Source organism: Arachis stenosperma, chromosome 3 (genome assembly GCF_014773155.1).
Source record: "Arachis stenosperma cultivar V10309 chromosome 3, arast.V10309.gnm1.PFL2, whole genome shotgun sequence".
Classification (NCBI taxonomy): Eukaryota; Viridiplantae; Streptophyta; class Magnoliopsida; order Fabales; family Fabaceae; genus Arachis; species Arachis stenosperma.
In genome coordinates, this window is record NC_080379.1 from 26,266,562 (window position 1) to 26,294,547 (window position 27,986).

Genomic DNA, 27,986 nt, shown 5'->3' on the forward strand with positions numbered 1-27,986 from the left:
GAAGGATTGGGTAGAAGGAATAGGAGAGCAGGCGTCCTAGAGCTCTACAGCATCTCCATTCCGCTTATCTGAAATTCCTACCAATGAATCTACATAAGTATTTCTATCCCTTTTATTATTCCTTTTTATTAGAACAATCCAATTATCACTATTACAAATGTTCAATCCGCCTAACTGAGATTTGCAAGGTGACCATAGCTTGCTTCATACCAACAATCTCTGTGGATTCGACCCTTACTCATGTAAGGTTATTACTTGGACGACCCAGTACACTTGCTGGTTAGTTGAACGGAGTTGTGAATTCCAATAAAGAAAACCTCACACAGGTGCTGCTCCTTAGAAGCCTTCATCTCAAAATAAACAGTGTCCTAAGGGTATATTCATACTAAAGCTCAAAAGATAGATTCCATACAAACTTAAGGATGTTGAATCACAATTTCGTCCACCAAGTTTTTGGCGCCGTTTCCGGGGAACAATTAATTTCGAACAACAATTCAAACAATTGTTTCCAACCCACAATGGTGCCAAGTTTTTAATCCGGCAACAACACCAAGTTTTTGGCGCCGTTGCCGGGGATTGTTCGAGTATGGACAACTGACGGTTCATCTTGTTCCTCAGATTAGGTAATTTTCTTTTCAAAAATCTTTTTCAAAAATTTTCTTTTATTTTTCGTTTTTCAAAACTTTATTTTCGAAAATAATTAATAAAAATCCAAAAAAAAAATTAGAAAATAATAAAAATCAAAAATATTTTGTGTTTCTTGTTTGAGTCTTGAGTCAATTTTTAAGTGTGGTGTCAATTGCATGCTTTTAAAAATTTTTTCTTGCATTTTTCGAAAATCCCATGCATTCATAGTGTTCTTCATGATCTTCAAGTTGTTCTTGATAAGTCCTCTTGTTTGATCTTGATGTTTTCTTGTTTTGTGTTGTTTGTTGTTTTTCATGTGCATTTTTGCATTCATGTTTTCCATGCATTAAAGATTTCTAAGTTTGGTGTCTTGCATATTTTCTTTGCATCAAAAATTTTTCAAAATCATGTTCTTGATGTTCATCATGATCTTCAAAGTGTTCTTGGTGTTCATCTTGACATTCATAGCATTCTTGCATGCATCTTGTGTCTTGATCCAAAATTTTCATGTTTTGGGTCATTTTTGTGTTTTTCTTTAAAAATTCAAAAATCAAAAAATTATCTTTTCCTTATTTCCCTCCAAATTTTCGAAATTTTGGGTTGACTTGGTCAAAAATTTTCAAAATTAGTTGTTTCTTACAAGTCAAGTCAAAATTTCAATTTTAAAAATCTTATCTTTTCAAAATCTTTTTCAAAATCATATCTTTCTCAAAATTTTTTATTTATTTTCGAAAATTTCAAAAATATTTTTTCAAAATATTTTCAAAATCTTTTTCTTATCTTTATATGTAATTTTCGAAAATTCACTAATAATTAATGTGATTGGTTCAAAAATTTGAAGTTTGTTACTTTCTTGTTAAGAAAGGTTCAATCTTTAAATTCTAGAAGCTTATCTTGTAGTTTCTTGTTAGTTAAGTAATTTTTAAAATTAAATCTTTTTTCAAATATCTTTTTCAAATTTATCTTATCTTTTATCTTATCTTTTTCAGAAATTTATCTTTTTCAAAATTTGATTTCAAAATATCTTATCTAACTTACTATCTTCTTATCTTTTTCAAATTTGATTTCAAATCTTTTTCAATTAACTAACTAACTTTTTGTTTGTTTCTTATCTTTTTCAAAACCACCTAACTACTTTTCTCTTTCCTATTTTCGAAAATAACTCTCTCTTTTTCAAAAATTCTTTTTAATTAATTAATTGTTTCATGTTTTAATTTTAATTACATTTTATCTCTAATTTTCGAAAATCTCTAACCCCTTTTCAAACATTATTTTCGAAATTCCTCTTCTCTTTTCTTATTCTATTTAATTATTTAATTACTAACACTTCTCTTCACCTCTCTTCATCCATAAATCCGAACCCATTCTTCATTCTTCTACCACCTTTCTTTTTCTACTAACATAAAGGAATCTCTATACTGTGACATAGAGAATTCCTCTTCTTTTCTTGTTTTCTTCTCTTTCATATGAGCAGGAACAGGGATAAAGGCACTCTTGTTGAAATTGATCCAGAACCTGAAAGGACTCTGAAGAGAAAATTAAGAGAAGCTAAATTACAACAATCCAGAAACAACCTTTCAGAAACACTAGCACAAGAGGTGATGGCCGAAAATAATAATAATGATGCAAGGAGAATGCTTGGTGACTTCACTAAGCCAACATCCAAATTTGATGGAAGAAGCATCTCCATTCCTGCCATTGGAGCCAATAACTTTGAGCTTAAGCCTCAACTAGTTGCTTTAATGCAACAAAACTGCAAGTTTTATGGACTTCCATCTGAAGATCCTTACCAATTTTTAACTGAGTTCTTGCAGATCTATGACACTGTAAAGACAAATGGAGTTAATCCTGAAGTCTACAGACTCTTGCTTTTCCCTTTTGCTGTAAGAGACAGAGCTAGAGTATGGTTGGATTCACAACCTAAGGATAGCCTGGACTCATGGGATAAGCTTGTCACAGCATTCTTGGATAAGTTCTTTCCTCCTCAAAAGCTGAGCAAGCTGAGAGTGGATGTTCAAACATTCAAACAAAAAGATGGTGAATCCCTCTATGAAGCTTGGGAAAGATACAAGCAGCTGACTAAAAGATGTCCATCTGACATGTTTTCAGAATGGACCATATTAGATATATTCTATTATGGTCTCTCTGAATTTTCGAAAATGTCATTGGATCATTCTGCAGGTGGATCTATTCACCTGAAGAAAACGCCTGAAGAGGCTCAAGAACTCATTGACATGGTTGCAAACAACCAGTTTATGTACACCTCTGAGAGGAATTCCGTGAACAATGGGGTACCTCAGAAGAAAGGAGTTCTTGAAATTGATGCTCTGAATGCCATATTAGCTCAGAACAAAGTGTTGACTCAACAGGTCAACATGATCTCTCAAAATCTGAATGGATTACAACATGCATCCAACAGTAATAGAGAGGAAGCTTCTGAAGAAGCTTATGATCCTGAAAACCCTGCCATGGCAGAGGTTAATTACTTAGGTGAACCTTATGGAAACACCTATAACTCATCATGGAGAAATCATCCAAATTTCTCCTGGAAGGATCAACAAAAACCTCAACAAGGTTTTAACAATGGTGGACGTGCAAGGCTGAATAATAGTAAGCCATATCCATCATCTTCTCAGCAACAGACAGAGAACTCTGGACAAAACAATTCTAATTTAGCCAACATAGTCTCTGATCTGTCAAAGGCCACTTTCAGTTTCATGAATGAAACAAGATCCTCCATTAGAAATTTGGAGGCACAAGTGGGCCAGCTGAGTAAGAAAGTTATTGAAACCCCTCCCAGTACTCTCCCAAGCAATACTGAAGAAAATCCAAAAGGAGAGTGCAAGGCCATTGATTTAATCAAAGTGGCCGAATGCACTAGGGAGGAGGAGGACGAAAATCCTAAGGAGGAAGACCTCCTGGGACGTCCCTCAAGCATGAAGGAGTTTCCTATTAAGGATCCAAAGGAATCTGAGGCTCATCTAGAAACCATAGAGATTCCATTAAATCTCCTTCTGCCATTCATGAGCTCTGAAGAATATTCATCCTCTGAAGAGGATGAAGATGTGACCGGAGAGCAAGCTGCTCTATATCTAGGAGCTATCATGAAGCTGAATGCCAAGCTGTTTGGTAATGAGACTTGGGAAAGTAAACCTCCCTTGCTCATTAGTGAACTAGATACTTGGATTCAGAAGACTCTACCTCAAAAGAAACAAGATCCTGGCAAGTTCTTAATACCTTGTACCATTGGCACCATGAGCTTTGAAAAAGCTCTATGTGATCTGGGGTCAGGGATAAATCTCATGCCACTCTCTGTAATGGAGAAGATGGGGATCATTGAGGTACAACCTGCCTTGTTCTCATTACAATTGGCAGATAAGTCCATAAGACAAGCTTATGGGTTAGTAGAGGACGTGCTAGTAAAGGTTGAAGGCCTTTACATCCCTACTGATTTCATAATCCTAGACACTAGGAAGGAAGATGATGAATGCATCATCCTAGGAAGACCTTTCCTAGCCACAGCAGGAGCTGTGATAGATGTCAACAGAGGTGAATTAGTCCTTCAATTGAATGGAGAATATCTTGTGTTTCAAGCACATGGCTATCCCTCTGTGACAAAAGAGAGCAAGCATGAAGAGCTTCTCTCAGTTCAGAGTCAAGAAGAGCCCACACAGTCAAACTCTAAGTTTGGTGTTGTGAGGCCACAACCAAACTCTAAGTTTGGTGTCCAAACCCCATATCCAAACTCTAAGTTTGGTGTTGGGAATACCACACTTAAATTGACCTGATCACCTTGTGGCTCCATGAGAGCCACTGTCAAGCTATTGACATTAAAGAAGCGCTTGTTGGGAGGCAACCCAATTTTATTCATCTAATTTTATTTTATTTTGTTTCTTTGTTATTTTTGTGTTTTATTAGGTACATGATCATGAGGAGTCACGAAAAAATCAAAAAAATTAAAAACAGAGTCAAAAACAGAAGAAAAAAATTTTTCACCCTGGAGGACGCACGGGCTGGCGTTCAACGCCCAGAAGGAGCATCTGGCTGGCGTTCAACGCCAGAACAGAGCACCATTCTGGCGCTGAACGCCCAAAACAAGCAACAACCTGGCGTTTAACGCCAGGATGCGCACACAGAGGACAATCTGGCGCTGAACGCCAGAAACAAGCATGAAACTGGCGTTCAACGCCAGAAACATGCATAACATGGGCGTTTAACGCCCAGAACTAGCATCAATGGGCGTTTGAACGCCAGAATGATGCATCAAGGCATGTTACATGCCTATATGGTGAAGGAATGGTATTTGTTTTCACCTCAGGATCTGTGGACCCCACAGGATCCTCACCTTAGGATCTGTGGACCCCACAGGATCCCCACCTACCACATTTCTTTTAATCCTAATCACACTCTCCTAATCCAAATCTCATTCTCAATGTCACACTTCCCAAAAACTTTCACCAATCACCTCAATTCCTCTTCCCAATTACCCCATTCACCATTCACATCATCCCCTCTTCCCCATACACCCCACCTACCCCCACTACTTTCAAATTCAATTTCCCACCCTTTCCCACCCAATATGGCCGAACCTATACCCTCCCCTCTCCCTATAAATACCCTTCTTTTCTTTTACACTTCCACACAACTCAAACCCACATTCTCCCACATAGCCGAACCCTCTCTACCATATTTTCTTCTTCTTCTTCTACTCTTCTTTTCTTTTTGCTTGGGGACAAGCAAATTTTTAAGTTTGGTGTGGTAAAAAAAGCCTAAGCTTTTTGTTTTTCATTCACCATCAATGGCACCCAAGACCGGAGTCTCCTCAAGAAAAGGAAAAGGGAAGGCAAAAGCTTCCACTTCCGAGTCATGGGAGAAGGAGAGATTCATCTCCAAGAGCCACCAAGACCACTTCTATGATGTTGTGGCAAAGAAGAAAGTGATCCATGAGGTCCCTTTCAAACTCAAGAAGAATGAGTATCCGGAAATCCGACTTGAAATTCAAAGAAGAGGTTGGGAAGTCATAGCCAACCCCATACAACAAGTTGGAATTTTAATGGTTCAAGAGTTCTATGCCAATGCATGGATCACTAGAAACCATGACCAAGGTATGAACCCAAGTCCGAAAAACTATATCACCATGGTTAGGGGGAAATACTTGGATTTTAGTCCGGAGAATGTGAGGTTGGCGTTTCATTTGCCTATGATGCAAGGTGATGAACACCCCTACACAAGAAGGGTTAACTTTAACCAAAGGTTGGACCAAGTCCTTACGGACATATGTGTGGAAGGCGCCCAATGGAGAGTAGACTCCAAAGGCAAGCCAGTCTAACTAAGAAGACTGGACCTCAAGCCTGTAGCTAGAGGATGGTTGGAGTTCATCCAAAGATCCATCATTCCTACAAGCAACCGATCTGAAGTTACTGTGGATCGGGCCATCATGATTCATAGCATCATGATTGGAGAGGAAATAGAGGTTCATGAAGTCATATCCAATGAACTCTACAAAATAGCTGACAAGCCTTCATACATGGCACGGCTAGCCTTCCCTCACCTCATATGCCATCTATGTTATTCAGCCGGAGTTATCATAGATGGAGATGTCTCCATTGAAGAAGACAAGCCCATCACCAAGAAAAGGATGGAGCAAACAAGGGAAGTTCCTCACGGCCCTCAAGGAGAACAAGAGGAGGTTCACCATCAACAAATGCCTCAAATGCACTTTCCTCCCAACAACTATTGGGAGCAGCTTAATACCTCCTTGAAAGATTTGAGCCATAATGTGGAACAACTAAGGGTGGAACACCATGAACACGCCCTCACTCTCCAAGAAATAAGAGAAGATCAAAGAGCAATGAGGGAGGAGCAACAAAGGCAAGGAAGGGACATAGAAGAGTTGAAGAACATCATTGGTCCTTCAAGAAGAAGACGCCACTAGAGGTGGATTCATTCCTTGTTCTTTATTTCTTTCTGTTTTCGGTTTTTAATTATGGTGTTTATCTATGTTTTGTGTCTTCATGATCATTAGTATGTAAACCATGCCTTAAAGCTATGAAATAAAATCCATTAGTCCTTCACCTCTCTTAAAAGAAAAATGTTTTAATTCAAAAGAACAAGAAGTGCATAATTTTCGAAATTATTAGTGAATTTAGTTTAATTATATTGATGTGGTGACAATGCTTTTGTTTTCTGAATGAATGAATGAACAGTGCATATGTCTTTTGATCTTGTTGTTTATGAATGTTAAAATTGTTGGCTCTTGAAAGAATGATGAACAAAGAGAAATGTTATTGAGGATCTGAAAAATCATGAAATTGATTCTTGAAGCAAGAAAAAGCAGTGAAAAAGAAAGCTTGCGGAAAAAAAAAAAAAAAGGAAGGAGTAGTAGAAAAAGCCAATAGCCCTTAAAACCAAAAGGCAAGGGTAAAAAGGATCCAAGGCTTTGAGCATCAATGGATAGGAGGGCCCAAGGAAATTAAATCCAGGCCTAAGCGGCTAAACCAAGCTGTCCCTAACCATGTGCTTGTGTCATGAAGGTCCAAGTGAAAAGCTTGAGACTGAGTGGTTAAAGTCGTGATCCAAAGCAAAAGAGTGTGCTTAAGAGCTCTGGACACCACTAACTGGGGACTTTAGCAAAGCTAAGTCACAATCTGAAAAGGTTCACCCAGTTATGTGTCTGTGGCATTTGTGTATCCGGTGGTATTACTGGAAGACAAAGTGCTTAGGGCCACAGCCAAGACTCATAAGTAGCTGTGTTCAAGAATCAACATGCTTAACTAGGAAAGTCAATAACACTATCCGAAATTCTAAGTTCCTAGAGAAGCCAATCATTCATAAACTTCAAAGGAAAAAGTGAGATGCCAAAACTGTTCAGAAGCAAAAAGCTACAAGTCCCGCTCATGTAATTAAATTAATATTCATTGATATTTTGGACTTTATAGTATATTCTCTTCTTTTTATCCTAGTTGATTTTCAGTTGCTTGGGGACAAGCAACAATTTAAGTTTGGTGTTGTGATGAGCGGATAATTTATACGCTTTTTGGCATAGTTTTTATATAGTTTTTAGTAAGTTTAAGCTACTTTTAGGGATGTTTTCATTAGTTTTTATGTTAAATTCACATTTCTGGACTTTACTATGAGTTTGTGTGTTTTTCTGTGATTTCAGGTAAATTCTGACTGAAATTGAGGGATTTGAGCAAAACTCTGAAGAAGGCTGACAAAAGGACTGCTGATGCTGTTGGAATCTGACCTCCCTGCACTCGAAATGGATTTTCTGGAGCTACAGACCTCCAATTGGCACGCTCTCAACGGCGTTGGAAAGTAGACATCCAGGGCTTTCCAGCAATATATAATAGTCCATACTTTATTCGAAGATTGATGACGTAACTTGGCGTTAAACGCCAAGTTCATGCTGCTGTCTGGAGTAAAACGCCAGAAAAACGTCATGATCCGGAGTCAAACGCCCAAAACACGTCATAACCTGAAGTTTGACGCCAAGAAATGCCTCTACACGTGGATTGGTCAAGCTCAGCCCAAACACACACCAAGTAGGCCCCGGAAGTGAATTTATGCATCAATTACTTACTTATGTAAACCCTAGTAGCTAGTCTAGTATATATAGGACCTCTTACTATTGTATTAGACATCCTGGATGGTATTTTCTATCCTGTGATCACGTTTAGGGGGCTGGCCATTCGGCCATGCCTGAACCTTCTTTTACTTATGTATTTTCAACGGTGGAGTTTCTGCACACCATAGATTAAGGGTGTGGAGCTCTGCTGTACCTCAAAGATTAATGAAGTTCTATTTTCTTTTATTCAATTCTCTATCTTATTCTTATTCCAAGATATTCATTCGTACTCAAGAACATGATGAATGATGATGAGTTAGATAACCCTCATTATTATTCTCACTGATGAACGCGCGTGATTGACAACCACTTCCGTTCTACATGCAACAAAGCTTGAATGTGTATCTCTTAGATTCCCCAACAGAATCTTCGTGGTATAAGCTAGATAGATGGCGGCATTCATCTGGATCCGGAAAGTCTCACCTTGTCTGTGGTATTCCGAGTAGGATTCCGTTCATGAATGACTGTGACGTGCTTCAAACTTTAACCTGCTGGGCGTTAGTGACAAACGCAAAAGAGGGATTCTATTCCAGTAGGAGCGGGAACCAACCGGTGATTGGCCGTACTGTGACAGAGTGCGTGCATTAGCTTTCACTGCGAGGATGGGATGTAGCTATCAACCATGGGTGATGCCTCCAGACTGGTTAGCTGTGCGAGTGACAGCCGCACAGGTTATTTCCCCGAGAGGAATGAAAGTAGCCACAGCTGATAGTGAACCCCTATACAAAGCTTGCCATGGAAAGGAGTAAGAAGGATTGGGTAGAAGGAATAGGAGAGCAGGCGTCCTAGAGCTCTACAGCATCTCCATTCCGCTTATCTGAAATTCCTACCAATGAATCTACATAAGTATTTCTATCCCTTTTATTATTCCTTTTTATTAGAACAATCCAATTATCACTATTACAAATGTTCAATCCGCCTAACTGAGATTTGCAAGGTGACCATAGCTTGCTTCATACCAACAATCTCTGTGGATTCGACCCTTACTCACGTAAGGTTATTACTTGGACGACCCAGTACACTTGCTGGTTAGTTGAACGGAGTTGTGAATTCCAATAAAGAAAACCTCACACAGGTGCTGCTCCTTAGAAGCCTTCATCTCAAAATAAACAGTGTCCTAAGGGTATATTCATACTAAAGCTCAAAAGATAGATTCCATACAAACTTAAGGATGTTGAATCACAATTTCGTCCACCAAAATACATGTTTTAAAAAGAGAGACGAACATCTTATAACCTATAAGAGTGGCATGACAAGCTCTCAAATCGACTTCTTCTTGTTGAGGAGAGTCGACCGAAAGTTTTGCATTAACTGTAAAATTATCACGGGAGAGAGTTTGACAACACAACATAGGGTGCTCGTCATGGATTTTCGCGTTGAGCAAAAGTTGAGGAAAAGACATCATACGAAGAACCCAAGGACGAGGTGGTGGCGGATGAAAGGTGAGGAACAAAGAAGCTTCCTAAGACGGGTAGGAGAAGAGGCAAAGTGGGATAGGAATGGAAGCGCGGAAGAAATGTGGAGGGAGATGGCAGAAGTTATTAGAAGAACAGCAAAAGAAAGTTTTGGTGAATCTAAAGGAATAGGACCAAGAGACAAGGAGTCCTGGTGGTGGAATGCGAGTATACAAGAAAAGATAAAGATAAAAAGGGAATGCTTTAAAGAGTGGTCTTTATGCCGCAATGCAGATAACTGGGAAAAATATAAGGCGGCTAAGAAAGAGACAAAAGTGGCTGTAAGTGAAGCAAGGACAAGAGCATATGAGGGTCTCTACCAGTCTTTGGGCACGAAAGAAGGAGAAAAATGTATATATAGAATCGCAAAGAGTCGGGAAAGAAGAACGAGAGATTTGGATCAGGTTAAGTGCATAAAGGATAAGGATGGAGAGGTGTTGGCTCAAGAGGAAAAGATTAATGAAAGGTGGAAGAGCTACTTCTACGAGTTATTTAATGAGGGACAGAAGACTCTTCCGAGCCTTGGTCGATTATGCACAAGGGAAGAAGATCAAAACTTTGACTACTATCAAAGGATTCGAGACTTCGAGGTAAAAGAGGCTCTAAAGCAGATGAAAAATGGCAGGACAGTAGGACCTGATAATATCCCGATTGAGGTTTGGAAGGGTCTTGGAGGAAAAGGCATCAACTGGTTAACCAAGCTTTTTAATGAGATTTTAAGGTCAAAGAAGATGCCTGATGAGTGGAGAAAGAGCACCTTGATACCTATCTACAAGAATAAGGGGGATATACAAAGTTGCGGAAACTATAGAAGGATTAAGCTTATGAGTCATACTATGAAGTTATGGGAAAGGGTGATAGAACGGAGGTTGAGAAAAGAGACACAAGTAACAGAGAACCAATTTGGATTTATGTCAGGCAGATCTACCACTGAAGCGATATACCTATTAAGAAGGATGATGGAGAGTTATCGTAGTAATAAAAGGGATCTGCATATGGTGTTTATTGATTTGGAAAAAGCGTATGATAGGGTACCAAGGGAGGTCTTATGGAAGGTTTTAGAAAAGAGGAGAGTAAGGATCGCATATATTCGGGCAATTAAAGACATGTATGATGGGGCCACAACTAGTGTGAAGACTCAAGGCGGTGTGACAGAGGAATTCTCTATTGGTATAGGATTACACCAGGGATCATCCTTAAGTCCATACCTTTTCACATTAGTCTTGGAAGTACTCACAGAGCACATCCAAGAGCCTGTGCCATGGTGCATGCTTTTTGCCGATGATATCGTCCTTATGGGAGAGTCAAGGGAAGACCTAAATAAGAAGTTGGAGTTATGGAGAGAAGCTCTAGAAGTGTATGGTCTGCGCATAAGCCGTAACAAGACGGAATATATGGAATGTAAATTCAGTCTGAGAAGGGAAAACTCCAATATAAAGGTGAAGATTGGAGAAAACATCCTACGAAAAGTTAAAAGTTTTAAGTATCTTGGGTGCATCATACAAGATAATGGAGAGATTGAACAGGATGTAAATCATAGGATCCAAGCAGGTTGGTCAAAATGGCGGAGTGCATCTGGTTTTATATGCGACAAAAAAGTGCCTTTAAAACTTAAAGGTAAATTCTATCGCACCGCTATAAGACCGGCTATGCTGTATAGTACGGAGTGTTGGGCGGCTAAAGGGGAGCACGAACATAAGCTGAGTGTGGCAAAGATGAAGATGTTGAGATGGATGAGTGGTCATACGCGATTGGATAAAATAAGGAATGAAGATATAAGGGAGAGAGTTGGAGTAGCACCCATTGTGGAAAAGATGGTTGAATCGTGTCTCAGGTGGTTTGGACATGTGGGAAGAAGACCGATAGAACATCCAGTCAGGAGGGTGGATGAGATGGAAGATGGACAAAGAGCGAAAGGCAGAGGAAGACCTAAGAAGACCATCCGTGAGGTGGTCAAACGAGATCTACATGTAAACGGTCTCTCTGTAGACATGATACATGACAGAGCACAATGGCGTCGTTTGATTCATGTAGCCGACCCCACTTAGTGGGACAAGGCTTTGTTGTTGTTGTTGTTGTTGTTGTTGTATTTATTAGTTATATATTAATCTATATATCACATTTTTTTTCTTTTGACAATCTATGTTTTTTAATATTTTTTAATTGTAATATTATTAAAAATATATAGTATTATTGTAATTCATGAAAAATAAAATTAAAAAAATTGAATATTAATTTTAACTATTGAAAGATTATATTCAGACTTGTATTTTATCTAATAATTTTATATTTGTACTATAATATTTAAATATAATCTAAAAAAATAAAAATAACTACTTAAAGAACAAAAATAAAAAGTAATATGAAGTGAAATTAATAAATTTAAATGGAGTATTTTTGTAATTTTATTTAAAGTTCAATTTTTATGTATAATTTTTTAATTTTATAATTATTAAATTTAAAATTAATTTATATATTTTATAAAGTATATCTCGTCTAAATCTAGTACTATTTATTTTAAAATACATCAATCAATTCACTAATAGAGTAAGTTAATTTATCCGAAAATTCAAAACAAAATTTTCAAAACAATTAGATATTTATATAACTTTTTTAATCTTACTTTCGCAAAACCCAACATTGCTTATCTAAAACAGAATTCTTTTAGTTTTGAAATAAAAAAAAATTAAAATTTATATCCAAGCCAGTTAATTTCAAAAATAAAAAGTAAATAATAATTAGTAACACCAAATTTAATATGTGATGTTCATTTTTTTTAAAAGATATATAATTGTATTGCTTTGTAAAAAAAAGAATATGGATCTTGTCAATTTTGGATTTTCACTTTAAAAGATAAAGGGTAATCTCTCACTTTTAAATGTTTTCTCTTTTATATTTTCTCTTGATCTCACCTATAAAATAAATGATAAGAGATCATACTTTATTTTCTAGAGTAAAATTCAAAATTTAGAGAATCTAAATAAAAAAAAATACATTGTTTATTATAAGAACAAAGACAAAAAAATCTTTCACTTTAGTAAACACCAAATACTAATAAAAGAAAAATTAACCAAAGAAATTAGAAATTCACAAAATACAATACTCTATAACTTAGTCATTTTTTGTTAGAATTTTCTTGTTATTTCTATAATTACTGTTACAGTTAGTTTTCCACTTTAATAACCTCCAAATTTCTTCCCTTCCACCATGTCCAATACAAAAATACAAAGATCCCCGTGTAACAAATTTTTTGCATTGTACAATGTCCTACATAGAATTACTTTGATTTTAAAAAATATGGAAACTCAGGTGCAGTCAATTTAAATCATTTAACTCTTCCATGTGGAATTGGTGCCAGAACTTTGTGTTGTTATCTCAATAAAGAATCATCAGAATATGGCTCAACAACAACAACGGCCACATACTAGAAGAACATAATTACTCGTTCTTTTCGGTGTTTATATTTATTGTTTGTTTCTGTGTTTTAGCGTTGTCTTGCAAAATACTTGTAGCTAGAATATCGGTGTGCTGTCTTGAGGGTGTTATACTCTTATTTAGATTTCAGTTATTTTGTCATTTTTATGCCAAACAATTTATCGTAGCTTCATGTTGTACGTTTGTTATTAACTAATATAGTTTGATGCAAGTTTTTTTTGTCTGTTACTCGGCCAGACAATGACTCAATGAGAACAATGGAAGATAGAAAGAAAGAATACTTTTAAGAAAAACGGTAAATTGGATATTTCACACGAGGCAAGTGTCATCTGTCATGTTAAAATTAGGAGTGTTATGTTGTCGGATATTAGAGAAGGTAGGTGTAATTTCCTCTAACATTTATGAATGACTGATTATCCCATTCCTATTTTTGAAAACCAAAGTATGTATGAATGATTTTACGTGAACTCACCCTTATTCATTGGACGTAAAACTGTGACAAGTGCTTAGGACTGTTAGTTTTATCTGCACTCATGAGGGACATGTAAGCGCATTCGTCATGTTGAGTTTGTGAACTTGTGTCTATATAAAGAACCCAAGTGTATTCGACTCGTCATTCAACACATATAACAAAACAGATCAAGAAAATCAAGACTCAAGTGTTAAATAATTGGTTTTCTGTTAATTCAATTTCTTGAGTCTGTGACATAGTGTTAGTTAGTACCTTAGGCTATAAATAGCTTACACTATGTAAATGAGAGTGTGTTACAGCATTTTGAAATAGTTCTGTTTACTTCTATTGCAAGTCATTTGTTTTTCTCCTTCTGCATTCTTTCTTTCTCCTTCCATTGTGCTTCTGGTTCTTAGTTCAAAGAGAATAGGAATGGATTCTGTTAAGTCTAAAGATTCTCTCCATTTTTGTTCCTTAATTATTTTATCAAGTGTGATTTTTCACCATATATTTTTTAAGCAGGACTAAGAAAAATACGGGAGGATCCATTCCCAAAGAGAACCGATAAGCATAGCAAGCAACAAAGTAGAGAAGAGAATATTGAAGAATGAGCAGCAGCGACGGCAAGATGGTGTGTGTCACCGGAGCTTCCGGTTACATCGCTTCATGGATCGTCAAGTTTCTTCTTAATGGCGGTTACACTGTCAGGGCCACTGTTCGTGACACAAGTCTGTTATTCTTACTCTACCATCACTTTTAATTTATTTATTTATCTCTTCAAATGTGTTGCCTTTAACAACTTGCAGATGATCCGAGAAAGGTAGAGCACTTAACTAAGCTTGAAGGCGCAAAGGAGAGATTACAGCTGTTCAAGGCGAATCTTCTAGAAGAAGGTTCGTTCAACTCTGCTGTTCAAGGCTGTGATGGTGTCTTTCATACAGCATCTCCCTTTTATCGTGATGTCAACGATCCACAGGTTCGGTTCGGTTATACATTTCATTTGTATCTTTTATTCTTATCTCCTCTTCATGACACTGCGTTTCTTTTTGTTTCTTCAGGCTGAGCTTTTGGATCCGGCAGTTAAAGGAACCCTCAATGTTCTTCAAGCATGTGTTAAATCGCAGTCGGTGAAGCGTGTCGTTTTAACTTCTTCAATGGCTGCTGTTACATTTAATGGAAGGCCTCTGACTCCTGAAGTAGTAGTTGATGAGACCTGGTTTTCCGATCCAGAACTCTGTAAGGAGTCGAAGGTTTGTGCCTTGTCCCTAAAATTGTTATCATATTCGCCTAATTAGGTCAAATTAGTGGAAGTTGTTATTGATTTGATTTTGATTCATATGAATAAGCTCAATCCCTTGTGAATTTGAGACTCTGGCACCACCAATTTTATTTCCCATTTTCCCTTTCTTTTTCAGTCATGGTACTGGTATGTGCTTTCAAAGACATTGGCTGAAGATGCTGCCTGGAAATTTGCGAAAGAAAACAACATCCAGTTGGTCACTATTAACCCAGCTATGGTGATTGGACCTCTTCTGCAACCAGTACTTAACACAAGTGCTGGTGGTGTTTTGAATTTAATTAATGGTAATTTTTAAAATTCTGTTTTCCGCATGTGGAAATGAAAATTGAAATAGTAAATGAGGGTTATAAAAGTACAATATATAATGTGTGAATTTAATCGAAATATTTGTTGACTTTGTTGACAATATATTCTCTCTTATGATTATCTAATTGATCTAATTAGATGCATAGCAACCAGAAGATGCAGAATAAGACAACAAAAATATTGAAAAAAAAAAAGAGTATCCATATATTTGAGTTGTTTGTTTATTTAGTTATTTTATGAATATTAGTTGTTTTTGTGAGATCCAAATTTTTTTGGTTTTCCAATTGATTAGACCTCTCCACGTGCTTAATAGAAGAAAATCATTGACATCCTTAATGCAGGTGCACAAACATTTCCAAATGCTACTTTTGGATGGGTCAATGTGAAAGATGTTGCAAATGCTCATATCCAGGCTTATGAAATTCTTTCAGCTAGTGGGAGATATTGCATGGTAGAAAGAGTAGAACATTTCTCAGGGATTGTGAAACTTTTACGTGATTTATACCCAACATTACCCCTTCCAGAGAAGTAAGTTTCATTATTTGATTACCTTCGAGAATTCATACGAATCCCTATTTCCTGAATCAATTTCTTTTGATACTTCCATTATTTGATTAAAAACTCAATCTACTTAAAAGATTCATCATTGATTTGAATATAGTATTTATTACTTTATTTATTGTCTATATAAAATGCAATTGGAAACGTCTAGAAAATTTGGTGCAGAAGTTTTACAACTAAACACCTAGTACAACTCGTAGTTCTTATAATGATAATTTAATTGAATTTCTCAGTCCAAACCAAGAGCTGTGTTCTGAAGGGCCTTTGTATTTCCAAATAAGGATTAATCTTGGAATTAAAATATTGCTAGATTTAGGTTCTATGAACTTTGGATGTGAGAATGATGAAGTTAGTTGTCAAGCATAAGAATACTTGTAATATTAGTAGGATCCCTCATAAATTTCATTCTAATCTGATCTATCTATCTCTAAGTTTTTGTGATATGGTAATGCACATATACTTTTTAATTTACTTATAGCTGATTTTTTTTCTTCATCTAGGGCGTAGTACTCTTGTTTAATTCAATATTGCTTCAAAATTAAATTTACAATTTGTAGGTCAAGTGATTTATGAATTATTGTTAGCCATTCAGCATGCAGAGTCTCACTCTCAATAGTGGTGTCATAACTCTAATCTCTAAGCATTCAGTTATTTCCTTTTCTTAGCGTGTTCTTTATTATGCAAGCTGAAGGATCTGTATCTCAATTGTCTTCTTCCTTAAAGAAAACAGACCTTAGTAATTAGTTTATATTTAAAAGAATTTTCTAATTTGTAGACTATTCATACAAAATTCCTTAAGTCATTACATATATGTTTTATATGATATTTTTTACCACTTTTATTGTTTCACATTTACAAAATTTAAACAATTCTAGTTTTTCTTGTGTTGATTTTTCTTATACCACTTTCACATTGTCATCATTGTTATTAGGTCCGCCGATGATAAGCCGTATGTGCCAACATATCAAGTTTCGAAAGAAAAGACAGAGAGCTTGGGACTTGAATTTATTCCTTTGGAAGTGAGCCTCAAGGAGACTGTGGAAAGTTTGAAAGAAAAGAAATTCACTAACTTTTAATTCATCATATATTAGTAGAGGAGAAAATGTTTAGTCGTGAACTTAATTTTTCTTGCTAATGCTACAGAATGAATGTACTGTTAAATAAAACTTGAAATAAAATCGATTATTGCGTGAATAGTAATTGTAGTGCAAAGTTGCAGTTGGAAAAAAAAAATTGGAATGAAGGTTTTTGAGTTTGGCACGATGATGATCACAATAACTCCCTTTGTATATAATAGAATTTTGTGCCTTTTTCAGAGTTGTGCTATATGTATAGCACGCTCTGCCGTCGTATTTGACACTGATCGAGCCTTGAGCAAAAAAATAAACATATTTATATAAATCAATATTAATTAAAAAAAATTCTCTTCGTGTGTTAATACTTAATACAAAACAATAACTATGATATTCAATTGGGCACGGTGACAGAATTGAAGAAGATTTTTGGGGATTTGTTTACAAATCTTAATTTATAAAATTAATAATTATTCCAAAGACTGGCTGAATTATCGGTCTCATGAACTTTAGAAAACTTTCTCTTTATCCGGTCTAAAATCAGATCGGGAGGACAATTTGTAAAATTCTTTCGATACTTAAGTTTGTATATGTTCAGTGTTTTTTTTAAAGGATAATAGCTTACCTTTTCCTTAGTTTTTTGTCCCCACTTTATACCGATCACCATTGTTATGGTAATAACGGTTTTAGATTAGATTTATATTTAACCATTTCGTTCTTTCTTTATTTGGAGTGGAGAGAGGATACATGGATGAACACCAACTGCTTTCATGTTTTCAAACTGATAAGGAGATGATTTTCAGTGCAGCAAATAAAATATGATTTTGCTTTACAAGAGTAGAAGTGCATATGCTCTCTTATTGTATGAGTCTATTGTTATTTTACAATAAAATAATGAGTAAAACTTTAATTTAATCAGGTCTTTATTGTTTTAGATAACTGTGTTTAGCTGCACTCACAAATGTTTTCATCTAATTGTGTGCGTATATGTATTACGTCTGCATTTGTAAATTTGGCATTTGGTCAGTGTTTATCATAAATCATTGTCATTTCATTCTCGGGTTTAGTTGCCAAACCTTATTGAATCATGACAATAGCCTAAAAGTTTTCCAATGTGAATCCGATGATAAACAATCATGGGCATTTTGTTCTTACTACAATTACTATGTAGGAAACTTGGTACTTTCAGTGTCAATGCGCTACTTGATCTCCTTTTATATTGGTTTTTGGGACAATATAGATTAAGATTGGCAATACATACCCTACCCGCGGGTACCCAACCCGACCTAACCCGTTCGGGTAGGGTAGAGATCGATCCGGATATGCCACAACCTCCCTCATGTAATGATTTGTAATAAGTGAGCAACCACTAAACTAGTTATTTAATTTAGGGCATTTGATATTTATAAAAATAACATAAAATAAATTTTGATATTTCTGTGGGTAAGGTAGAATTTAGAACTTTAGGGTGCAAATAAGGTTAGATTTGAAAGATTCTCAACTCACGGGTAGAATAAGATAAAATTTTAATGAAATTTTTAACCCGTGGATAGGGTTAGGGTAGGGTCCAAACCCTACACTACCCTACCCATTGCCAGCCCTAATGTAGATAGTGTTAGTGGAAATAGATTGGTTTAGTAAAGCACATCATCTCCTTATCAATATAAGCTACTTTTGAAAAGTAAAAGTTTTATCAAATTAAATCATTTGCTTGACCAATCAATTTAATAACTTTGGGTCAACATTTGCTCAATGAACTTTTAGTTTTCAGCATTGAATATCATTTGGTCACTATAATTTTCTTCTATTTTTCAGTGGAAGGGAAATCTGAGCAAGTGATAAGTATTGTATCTTCAGGTCAATCTGGGAACTAGGATATTCAACAGAAACAGTAAAATTTGTATATATCTAAGGCAACATCATTCCTATAAATAAACAATGCTTATAGAGGAGGAAAAGAGGAGGGGGGGGAGGGACTAGAAAAGATTACAAAAATGAAAAGCATAAGTATTAGAACATGTAGCATGGATCTCAATGTTGTCCTGCTGGGGATTAGTTGAATCCTGCACTGATAAATATGTGTTTTGCTGTCAAGATTCAAGAACTTCCTTTCATTATCAAACTATGAAGAGCAGCATCCAGCCTTTTTAACAGCCGAGACATCATCCTTACCACCGACATTGATCGTTTGCCCCTTTGGCAAGGCAGTAGGGTCATCTCCAATCTCAAGAGTTTTCCGACTAACGACGCGATAGATCTGAGTGAGCACTTCTGTGAAAGCATTGTCAACATTCAAGGATTCGAGCGCAGACGTTTCCATGAAGAATGTGCTTTCTCTCTCGGCAAATGCCTTGGCGTCATCAGTGTTCACGGCACGCAGGTGCCCAAGATCCGCCTTGTTTCCTACAAGCATGATTACAATGTTGGCATCTGTGTGATCCCTAAGTTCCTTTAACCATCTTTCCACATTTTCAAAAGTCACGTGTCTGGTAACATCGTACACAAGCAATGCGCCAACAGCTCCTCGATAATATGCACTAGTGATTGCGCGATATCTATGGGAAAGAACAAGAATGAGACTAATGTATACGACATTATGCAATACATCAAACATACCAGATTTACTCAGAAAGGCAATCATGTCAGACATGAAAGGATTGCAACTTCAAAAGCAGGAACTAATTTGTATGCACAATCAGTGCAAGAAAATTTTACAAAGACATTCAATCTCGTATTACTGCGTCAGTTAAAGTGTTTGATTCAACCATCTATTAACTTGAAAGCCTTACAATCACGTGCAGTATATAAAGCTCTTATAGTATCAATGCAAAGCAGTCAGACTCAGACTTGCTCTAGTTAGACTCAAAAAGTTAAAAGTACCCAAACTAGCTCCCTGTTCCCACTCTCAATGATTGTTCATGCATGTGTCTTCCATTCACGTTGGTAGATGAAATAAACCAAAATATCACATTAAAATTAAATCCTGAAATTGAAATGGTCATCCTAATCCTACATTAACTTGTTTCTGATTCAATCATTTGCCTCATTACATTCAAAATAATTCTCTACACCTGAGCAATATAAAAGCAAGCCAAATATTTCTGGAACGACAAACTATCACCCCGGAAAAATAAAAGTAGAAGAAAGAAGTCACGTTCAAAAGATTAAAAGTTTTGCAAAAGTCAATATACATGGAAGAAACAGGCAGTGATCATACTCATTATACATTATTTCACAAGAACAAATATCCTACACTTTGCCCCATTATTCACAAATAGTCTTTACAGAACCATTTCAGCTTCCAAGGCTTGAAAAAGGGAAGAAATTAACATGGGCATTTAACAGGAACATTCTTCAATGTTCAATCCACCGGCCATCTCACAAGTTCATCAATTTGATGAAATTAACAAACCTTTTCATTATGCATGCCTCCATCAAGGTATCAAATTGCAAAATCACCGTTGCACCAACCATCCCATCCCAAGAAAAAAGAAAGAAAAAGTGGTAGATAATCCCCATGCTATGTGACAAAGTTTACCTAGTTTCAGCAATGGTAATTCTACTAGGTCAGGTATGCCTCTATTCTTACATATCATCTACCACAGTGGATCTCACATCGAGAGTGAAAATTGAACTTGCATCTTTGTAGGATATGAGGTAGTTCCTTATCAATTGGCATATACACAACCCTATCTACCCATTATTTTTAGTGCTTGGCTTAAGAGACGCAACAAGAATACAGGATTGAAACACAATTCTTTTATTTGTCCCTATGTATTGGCGGCTGATTTTTGGTGTGCACATAACATTTTTGTTCAACCATTAATATCAAACAAGTTATGAAGATATTAATATTTTTCTTTTCCCATTTTAATCTCCGTCTCCACTATATCAGTTTCTTTGTCTGTGTTCCTAAACTATCCAAACACTACATCAAGGAAACCACTGAAAAAAAAAAATTGATTGCTGTTGCAGCATCCTCATCATACAAATAAAAAATACTGGACAGCCAAACAAGATACAAAGGCATTTTTTTTCGTGTCCACGTTCTCTACGGTACCTTATTCTCTGTCCCTACACTATCCAAACACTGTCTTAAGGAAAGGTAATATATATATATATATATATATATATATATATATATATATATATATATATATACACACACACAACGCACATGCACAAAAACATTAATTGGTGTTCCAGCGTCCTGATCAAACAAATCCAAAGAAAGAACCACCAACAGACCAATCCAACCAAGGCAGAGAAAATCGAAGTGAAAACATGAAATCGTAACAAAATTCAAAACGTAAATTCGTCTGACTTAGTATCGGTGAACTCATTTAAAATTGAGATTCTAGCTATTACGAATCCAACACAAAAATGGAAGCAATTAGCACTAAAAAAGGAGCATCTAGAATGAGATCAGAAGAAAAAAGAGTGAGGAATGACCTTTCTTGTCCAGCAGTGTCCCAAATTTGAGCCTTAACGATCTTATCATCGACGTGGATGCTGCGAGTGGCGAATTCAACGCCAATGGTGGATTTGGATTCCAAGCTGAATTCATTTTTTGTGAATCGAGACAAAAGGTTCGACTTTCCGACGCCGGAGTCTCCGATCAGCACCACCTTGAACAAGTAATCGTAATCATCGTCCGCTCTGTATGCTCCCATTTTTCTAGTTTCTATTTTCTGATTGGAGGAGGTGGAGAAGGGCGTGTTTTGTTCTGTCTAGATCCGAATACAATAGAAATTGGGGGTTTTGTTTGAATATGAATTGGTTTTAAGGATTTGAATTTGGAAACTGCGTTTAATGGCTGCAACTTTCGGCATTGGAAGAAGAGAGACGAGTTGTTGCAGAAAGGAGGGAGAAGCATTCAAAGCTCAAAGTCTCTTATTCTATTCTCTTTTTTTTTTTTTTGTTAATTGAATTGTTCATAGTAACTACTTTACTACACTTTTGGCTTTTAAATACATAAATTTAAAGAAAAATGTTATTTATACACCAAAATACATAAATTTATACATAAATTTAATTAGATGATCATATAAAAATTCTTCGTATCGAAATTAAACTTTTTAGATAATTGTCTATTTTTTTTATGTTTTATCTATTTATAAATAATTGACTATTTGAAATTTTAGGCATTTATAAAACATCTTATTTTAATTACACTCTTAGTTAATAATATGATAGAAAAAGTGAAGAGAGATATTTATAGGATAGTGAAAGAGAGATAATAAGTGAAGAAAATAGTTAAAAAGTCGAAAATTATTAGAGTACGACGCGTTAGAGTATCAATCTACTATTTTTTATTTAATTGTTTATAAAATTAATATTTTAAAGAAAATTAAAGCTGTTACGGATCCGGCCTACGGACCCCGGACCCATGACCAAAACCCGAACCCGGCTTATCGGGTAAACACCATCTCGTCTTTCTAGAAGGCCCCGAATCGGCCCTCTAGATCTTCTAACTAACTTTCGAATTCAAACATCTCCCTTCTCTTAAACAAATAAGATAAGATAAGATTATCACCATCACCTATAAATAAGAGGACCCAGGTCCCTCCAGGTATTCATTCATCCCACACACCTTATACCTCTTAGATCTATTCTGACTTGAGCGTCGGAGTGTCTTTGCAGGTACCTCCCCTCCGCTCCATCAGGGCCGTCCGACATCCGATCCGACCCACAGGTTCCCGATCCTCCTCTCAACCCGTATCAGAAGCATTCTGTACATTGGCGCCGTCTGTGGGAACCTGCAATAATCAGACCGGATGGAGGGCATCCTGGAGGATAACCCATCAAGCCAGGACGACTCCCAACCGCGACGTCCGATCTCAGAACACCATGAAGAGACAAACCAAGCAAAAATAGCAAGCACCGTCCACCACGCAAACGAGGACGTCACGACGGACCCACAACATCCCGAGAAAGCCAGGGACAAAGCGGCACAAATCATCCAGGATCTCTGTCTCCGAGTCCAAGAACTTGAAGGCAAGCTAAGCGACCGGGAAAAACACAATAACGAACATGGAAGCCAGGCAACTTCCAGGTCAAGATCCCACCACGGAAGGTCGCCAATCCGGCAGCACAATAGGAGAGATGGTCGCAGCACCTCACGCAACCGCCGACGCGAGAAGTCGCCCGAACGACGATACGACAAGAAACACCATCGCAGCGATTTTCGGGATGTAAACCGTCAGCATGATTCAGACGAAGACCGGAGATACCGAAGCACCAAGCGCACGAGAAGCGACCATACTATAATGGGAGCTACGCCCTTCACGGAAGGAATCTTAAGAGCAAAACTCCCCAAAGGTTTCGACAAACCCACCGACATGAAGTACGACGGAACCAAAGACCCTCAAGAGCACCTAACGGCCTTCGAGGCCAGAATGAACTTAGAAGGAGCATCCGACGCAGTCCGATGCAGAGCCTTCCCAGTAACCCTGGCCGGGCCAGCAATCAAATGGTTCAACGCCCTCCCAAACGGATCCATAACTAGCTTCCACGACATCACAAGAAAATTCATGGCCCAGTTCACAACCCGAATCACCAAAGCCAAACACCCTATCAGCCTGTTAGGGGTCACACAAAGGCAAGAAGAATCCACAAGAAAATACCTCGACCGCTTCAACGACGAATGCCTAACGGTCGACGGACTCACGGACTCCGTTGCCAGCCTCTGCCTAACTAACGGACTCATGAATGAAGACTTTCGCAAACATCTCACCACCAAACCAGTGTGGACCATGCACGAAATCCAGAACGTCGCCAAAGATTACATCAACGACGAGGAAGTCAGCCAGGTCGTCGCCGCCAACAAACGGCAGCATGCCGCCACCCAACACGGCAACCCGACTCACCGTCATAACGCACCACCCAAAGAGAACCAACGAGACCACCTTAAACCGACCCACAGACCACCAAGAATAGGAAAATTTTCCAACTACACTCCCCTAACAACATCAATTACTGAGGTATACCACCAAATAGCAGACCGAGGCATCATCCCCAGAGCCCGACCACTCAAAGAAAGGACAGGAGGAAACAAAACCCTCTACTGCGACTATCACCGCGGATACGGCCACAAAACACAAGATTGTTACGATCTCAAAGACGCTCTTGAGCAAGCTATACGAGACGGCAAACTCCCCGAGTTCGTCAAAATCATCAGAGAACCAAGGCGCGCCGACAGAGACAAATCACCAGAAAGAGAAGGACGCAACCCAAGAACCCAAAAACCACCCAGGGAAAACACCGAAGAAGATCCGACCATCATAGTGAACGTCATCACGGGCAAAGACGTACCAAATAAATCAAAACTAACAATGAAAAAAGACCTCAAGATAATGGCCGTCAAAAACCACGACCCAGTAACCATTGCCGACAGCACGATAACCTTCTTACCCGAGGACTGCCAGCACGGCACCTCGGCAGGAGATACCCCCTTCGTCATATCAGCTCGAATCGGAACAGGACTAGTAAGAAGAATACTCGTGGACACGGGTGCCGACTCCAATATCCTCTTCCGAGGAGCCTTCGACAAACTCGGGCTCCGCAACGACAACCTCCAAACGCATCGCCACGGCGTCACGGGCCTCGGAGATAACTTCCTCAAACCAGACGGCTCGATCACCCTCCCCATCACCATAGGAACAAGCAATCAGAGAAAGACGATCCTATCCGAATTCGTCGTCCTAAAAGACTCCACAGCCTATAACGTCATTCTCGGGAGAAAAACAATTAACGACTTCTCGGCAGTCATCTTCACCAAATACCTCCTCATGAAATTCAAAGCCGATGACGGCACCATCGGAACCATTCACGGAGACCGAGAAGTTGCAGCCGAATGCGACAACAATAGCTTAGCTTTAAGGAAAAAATCCCGGGACGCGGCCGGAATATTCCTTGCCGACCTAGACGCACGGCTTGACGGCCAACCTAGACCGGAACCAGAAGGGGACATGGAAAAACTACAAATAGGGCCAACCAAAGATGAATACACGTTCATCAACAGAAACCTCCCACACGACCTCAAAGAAGAACTCTCTCAACTTTTGAAACAAAACAGAGACCTATTCGCATTTACACCAGCCGACATGCCGGGAATAAGTCCCGATCTAATGTCTCACCATCTGGCAGTAGACCCCCTAGCCAAACCCGTGGCGCAAAGAAGACGGAAAATGTCACCAGACCGAGCCGCCGAGGTCCAAAAACAAGTAAAGGCCCTGCTCGAAGCCAACTTCATCCGAGAACTCCCTTACACGACCTGGCTAGCCAACGTCGTACTAGTTAAAAAGACTAACGGGAAGTGGCGAATGTGCGTTGATTACACAGATCTCAACAAAGCATGTCCGAAAGACGCCTTCCCCCTACCAAACATCGACGGACTAGTAGATGCAGCATCCGGACACCGGTACCTCAGCTTCATGGACGCATACTCCGGCTACAACCAGATCCCGATGCACCGACCAGACGAAGAAAAAACAGCATTCATCACCCCAGACGGAACCTACTGCTATAAAGTAATGCCCTTCGGCCTGAAAAACGCCGGAGCCACCTATCAGCGACTCGTAAACAAGATATTTCGCAACCTAACCGGGAACAAAATAGAAGTCTACATCGATGATATGCTCGCCAAAACGGAATCCGGGGAGCAACTAACCGACGATCTAAAGGTCATAATGAACACCTTGCGAAAGCACCAAATGCGACTCAACCCAACAAAGTGCGCTTTCGGAATGGAAGCAGGAAAATTCCTCGGATTCATGATCACACAACGCGGAGTTGAGGCAAACCCGGAAAAATGCCGTGCCGTCCTGGAGATGACAAGTCCCAAGAACCTCAAAGATATCCAAAAGCTCACCGGCCGACTAACCGCACTATCCCGGTTCCTCGGAGCCTCGGCACAAAAGGCAATTCCTTTTTTCAAACTTATGAAAAAAGGGATTCCGTTCAAATGGGAGAAAGAATGCGAAGAAGCTTTCCAACACTTCAAAAAGGTCCTAACAGAACCTCCAATCCTTGCAAAACCTCAAACAGGGGAAACACTATACTTGTACCTCTCCATAACGGAAGAAACAATCGCAGCAGCACTCGTCCGGGAAAACGAGAAAAAGGAACAAAAACCCATATACTTCATAAGCAAGGTGCTACAAGACACGGAAGCCCGTTATTCACGACTAGAAAAACTGGCTTTCGCACTCCTCTCGGCATCCCGACGACTACGACAATACTTCCAGGCCCACCCCATAACGATCCCAACCGACCAAACGGTCAAACAAGTATTACAAAAACCCGACCTAGCAGGAAGAATGCTAGCATGGTCCATCGAGCTATCCCAATTCCAGATCAGGTTCGAGCCCCGAAACGCCATCAAAGCACAAGCCTTGGCCGACTTCATCGCCGAAATGACTCCGACGAAGCTGACACCCGAACCATGGAAACTGCACGTCGATGGCTCATCAAACTCCACTCACGGAGGCGCCGGAATCATACTCGAAAACCAAAATGGGATCACAATTGAACAATCAATAAGATACGACTTTCCAGTATCAAACAACCAAGCAGAATACGAAGCCCTTTTGGCAGGCCTAAACCTAGCTCGGGAAGTCGGCGCCAAGATACTCGAGGTTAACACCGATTCCCAGGTGGTATGCTCCCAAATCAACGGGAGCTACCAAACCCGGGACCCCTTGCTCCAACAATACCTTAAAAAAGTAAGTGAAACAAAAGAAGGATTCGAAAACGTCTCCATACATCACGTCCCCAGAGAGCGAAATGCCAGGGCGGACCTACTTTCCAAGCTAGCCAGCACGAAATCAGGACACGGCAACAGATCGCTAATCCAGGAGGTCGTGAAATCGCCCTCCGTATCAACAGAAATCAGCGCTCACCTAACATCCTCGAACCGGGAATCTTGGACATACCCGATCTGGCAATATCTCCGCGACGGAATCCTACCACCAGATCCGAAAGAGGAAAGGCGAATAAAAAGGGAAGCCGCCAATTACACCATCATAGCAGGACAACTATACAAGCGCGGATTCTCGCAGCCCCTACTTAAATGTATCGAGCCCGGGGACACGGAGTACATACTCCGCGAGATCCACGAAGGCTGCTGCAGTCACCACATCGGAGGGAAAACGCTAGCCCAAAAAATCATCAGGGCCGGCTATTTCTGGCCCACGATCATACGAGATTCCATACAACTAACTAAAAGCTGCGACAAATGCCAAAGGCATGCCAATATCCACCAAGCCGCCCCACAACCACTCAGCGTGATATCGGCAGAACGGCCATTCGGCAGTTGGGGAATCGACCTCGTCGGGCCCTTCCCCACGGCACCCGGCCAACTCAGATACCTTATCGTCGCCATAGACTACTACACCAAATGGGTTGAAGCCGAACCCCTGGCCTCCATCACGGCAACCCAATGCCGGAAATTCGTCTGGCGACAGATCATTACTCGGTTCGGAATTCCCGAAGTCATCATCTCCGACAACGGAACCCAATTCACAGACAGGAAATTCAGAGAACTCTTAGAAGGATTGCACGTATCCCATCGCTTCAGCTCGGTAGAACATCCCCAAACAAACGGACAGGTGGAATCCGCCAACAAAATTATCGTCAAAGGACTTAAGAAACGACTTGACGAAGCCAAGGGATTATGGGCAGACGAGTTGGGATCAGTCCTATGGTCATACCGAACAACACCCCAAACAAGCACGGGAGAAACGCCCTTCCGACTCACATACGGCGTAGAAGCGGTCATCCCAGTAGAAATCGGAGACCCCAGCCCCAGAAAAACGGTTGGAGGTAACGACGAAGAAGCAGAACGAGACCTCATAGACGAAGCAAGAAGCATAGCCCACGTCAAAGAATTAGCACTCAAACAAAGGATCAGCCTAAGATATAATCACGGCGTCATCCGACGAGAATTCGCGGACAACGACCTCGTCCTACGACGAAACGACATCGGCCTCCCGTCCCCAGGAGAAGGAAAGCTCGCACCCAACTGGGAAGGACCATACAGAGTCAAGGCCGTAATAGGAAAAGGAGCGTATAAACTCGAACGACTAGACGGCAGCGAAATACCAAGAACTTGGAACGCGGCCAACCTACGAAGATACTATACTTAAATAAG

The 27,986-nt window shown here is 39.0% G+C and overlaps 3 protein-coding genes across 3 annotated transcripts; 2 read left to right on the forward strand and 1 right to left on the reverse strand.

Moving 5' to 3' along the window:
* Nucleotides 1–13,951: 13,951 nt before the first annotated feature.
* LOC130968755 (cinnamoyl-CoA reductase CAD2-like) lies at nt 13,952–16,910 on the forward strand. The gene is made up of 7 exons (XM_057894204.1): nt 13,952–14,035; nt 14,117–14,322; nt 14,401–14,570; nt 14,653–14,844; nt 15,010–15,178; nt 15,542–15,728; nt 16,693–16,910. Exons 2-7 carry the CDS (start codon nt 14,202–14,204, stop codon nt 16,835–16,837), a joined length of 984 nt encoding a protein of 327 aa, XP_057750187.1. The 5' UTR covers nt 13,952–14,035; nt 14,117–14,201; the 3' UTR covers nt 16,838–16,910.
* Nucleotides 16,911–18,712: 1,802 nt separating this feature from the next.
* On the reverse strand, nt 18,713–21,759 carry LOC130968756 (ras-related protein RABA1f). The gene is made up of 2 exons (XM_057894205.1): nt 21,287–21,759; nt 18,713–19,389 (listed from the first exon to the last, which is right to left on the reverse strand). Exons 1-2 carry the CDS (start codon nt 21,505–21,507, stop codon nt 18,957–18,959), a joined length of 654 nt encoding a protein of 217 aa, XP_057750188.1. The 5' UTR covers nt 21,508–21,759; the 3' UTR covers nt 18,713–18,956.
* An 852-nt stretch (nt 21,760–22,611) lies between these two features.
* LOC130965746 (uncharacterized) lies at nt 22,612–27,981 on the forward strand. Its single transcript, XM_057890507.1, has 2 exons — nt 22,612–25,160; nt 25,266–27,981. The coding sequence occupies exons 1-2, from the start codon at nt 22,612–22,614 to the stop codon at nt 27,979–27,981; spliced, it is 5,265 nt and encodes a 1,754-aa protein (XP_057746490.1).
* Nucleotides 27,982–27,986: the final 5 nt, after the last annotated feature.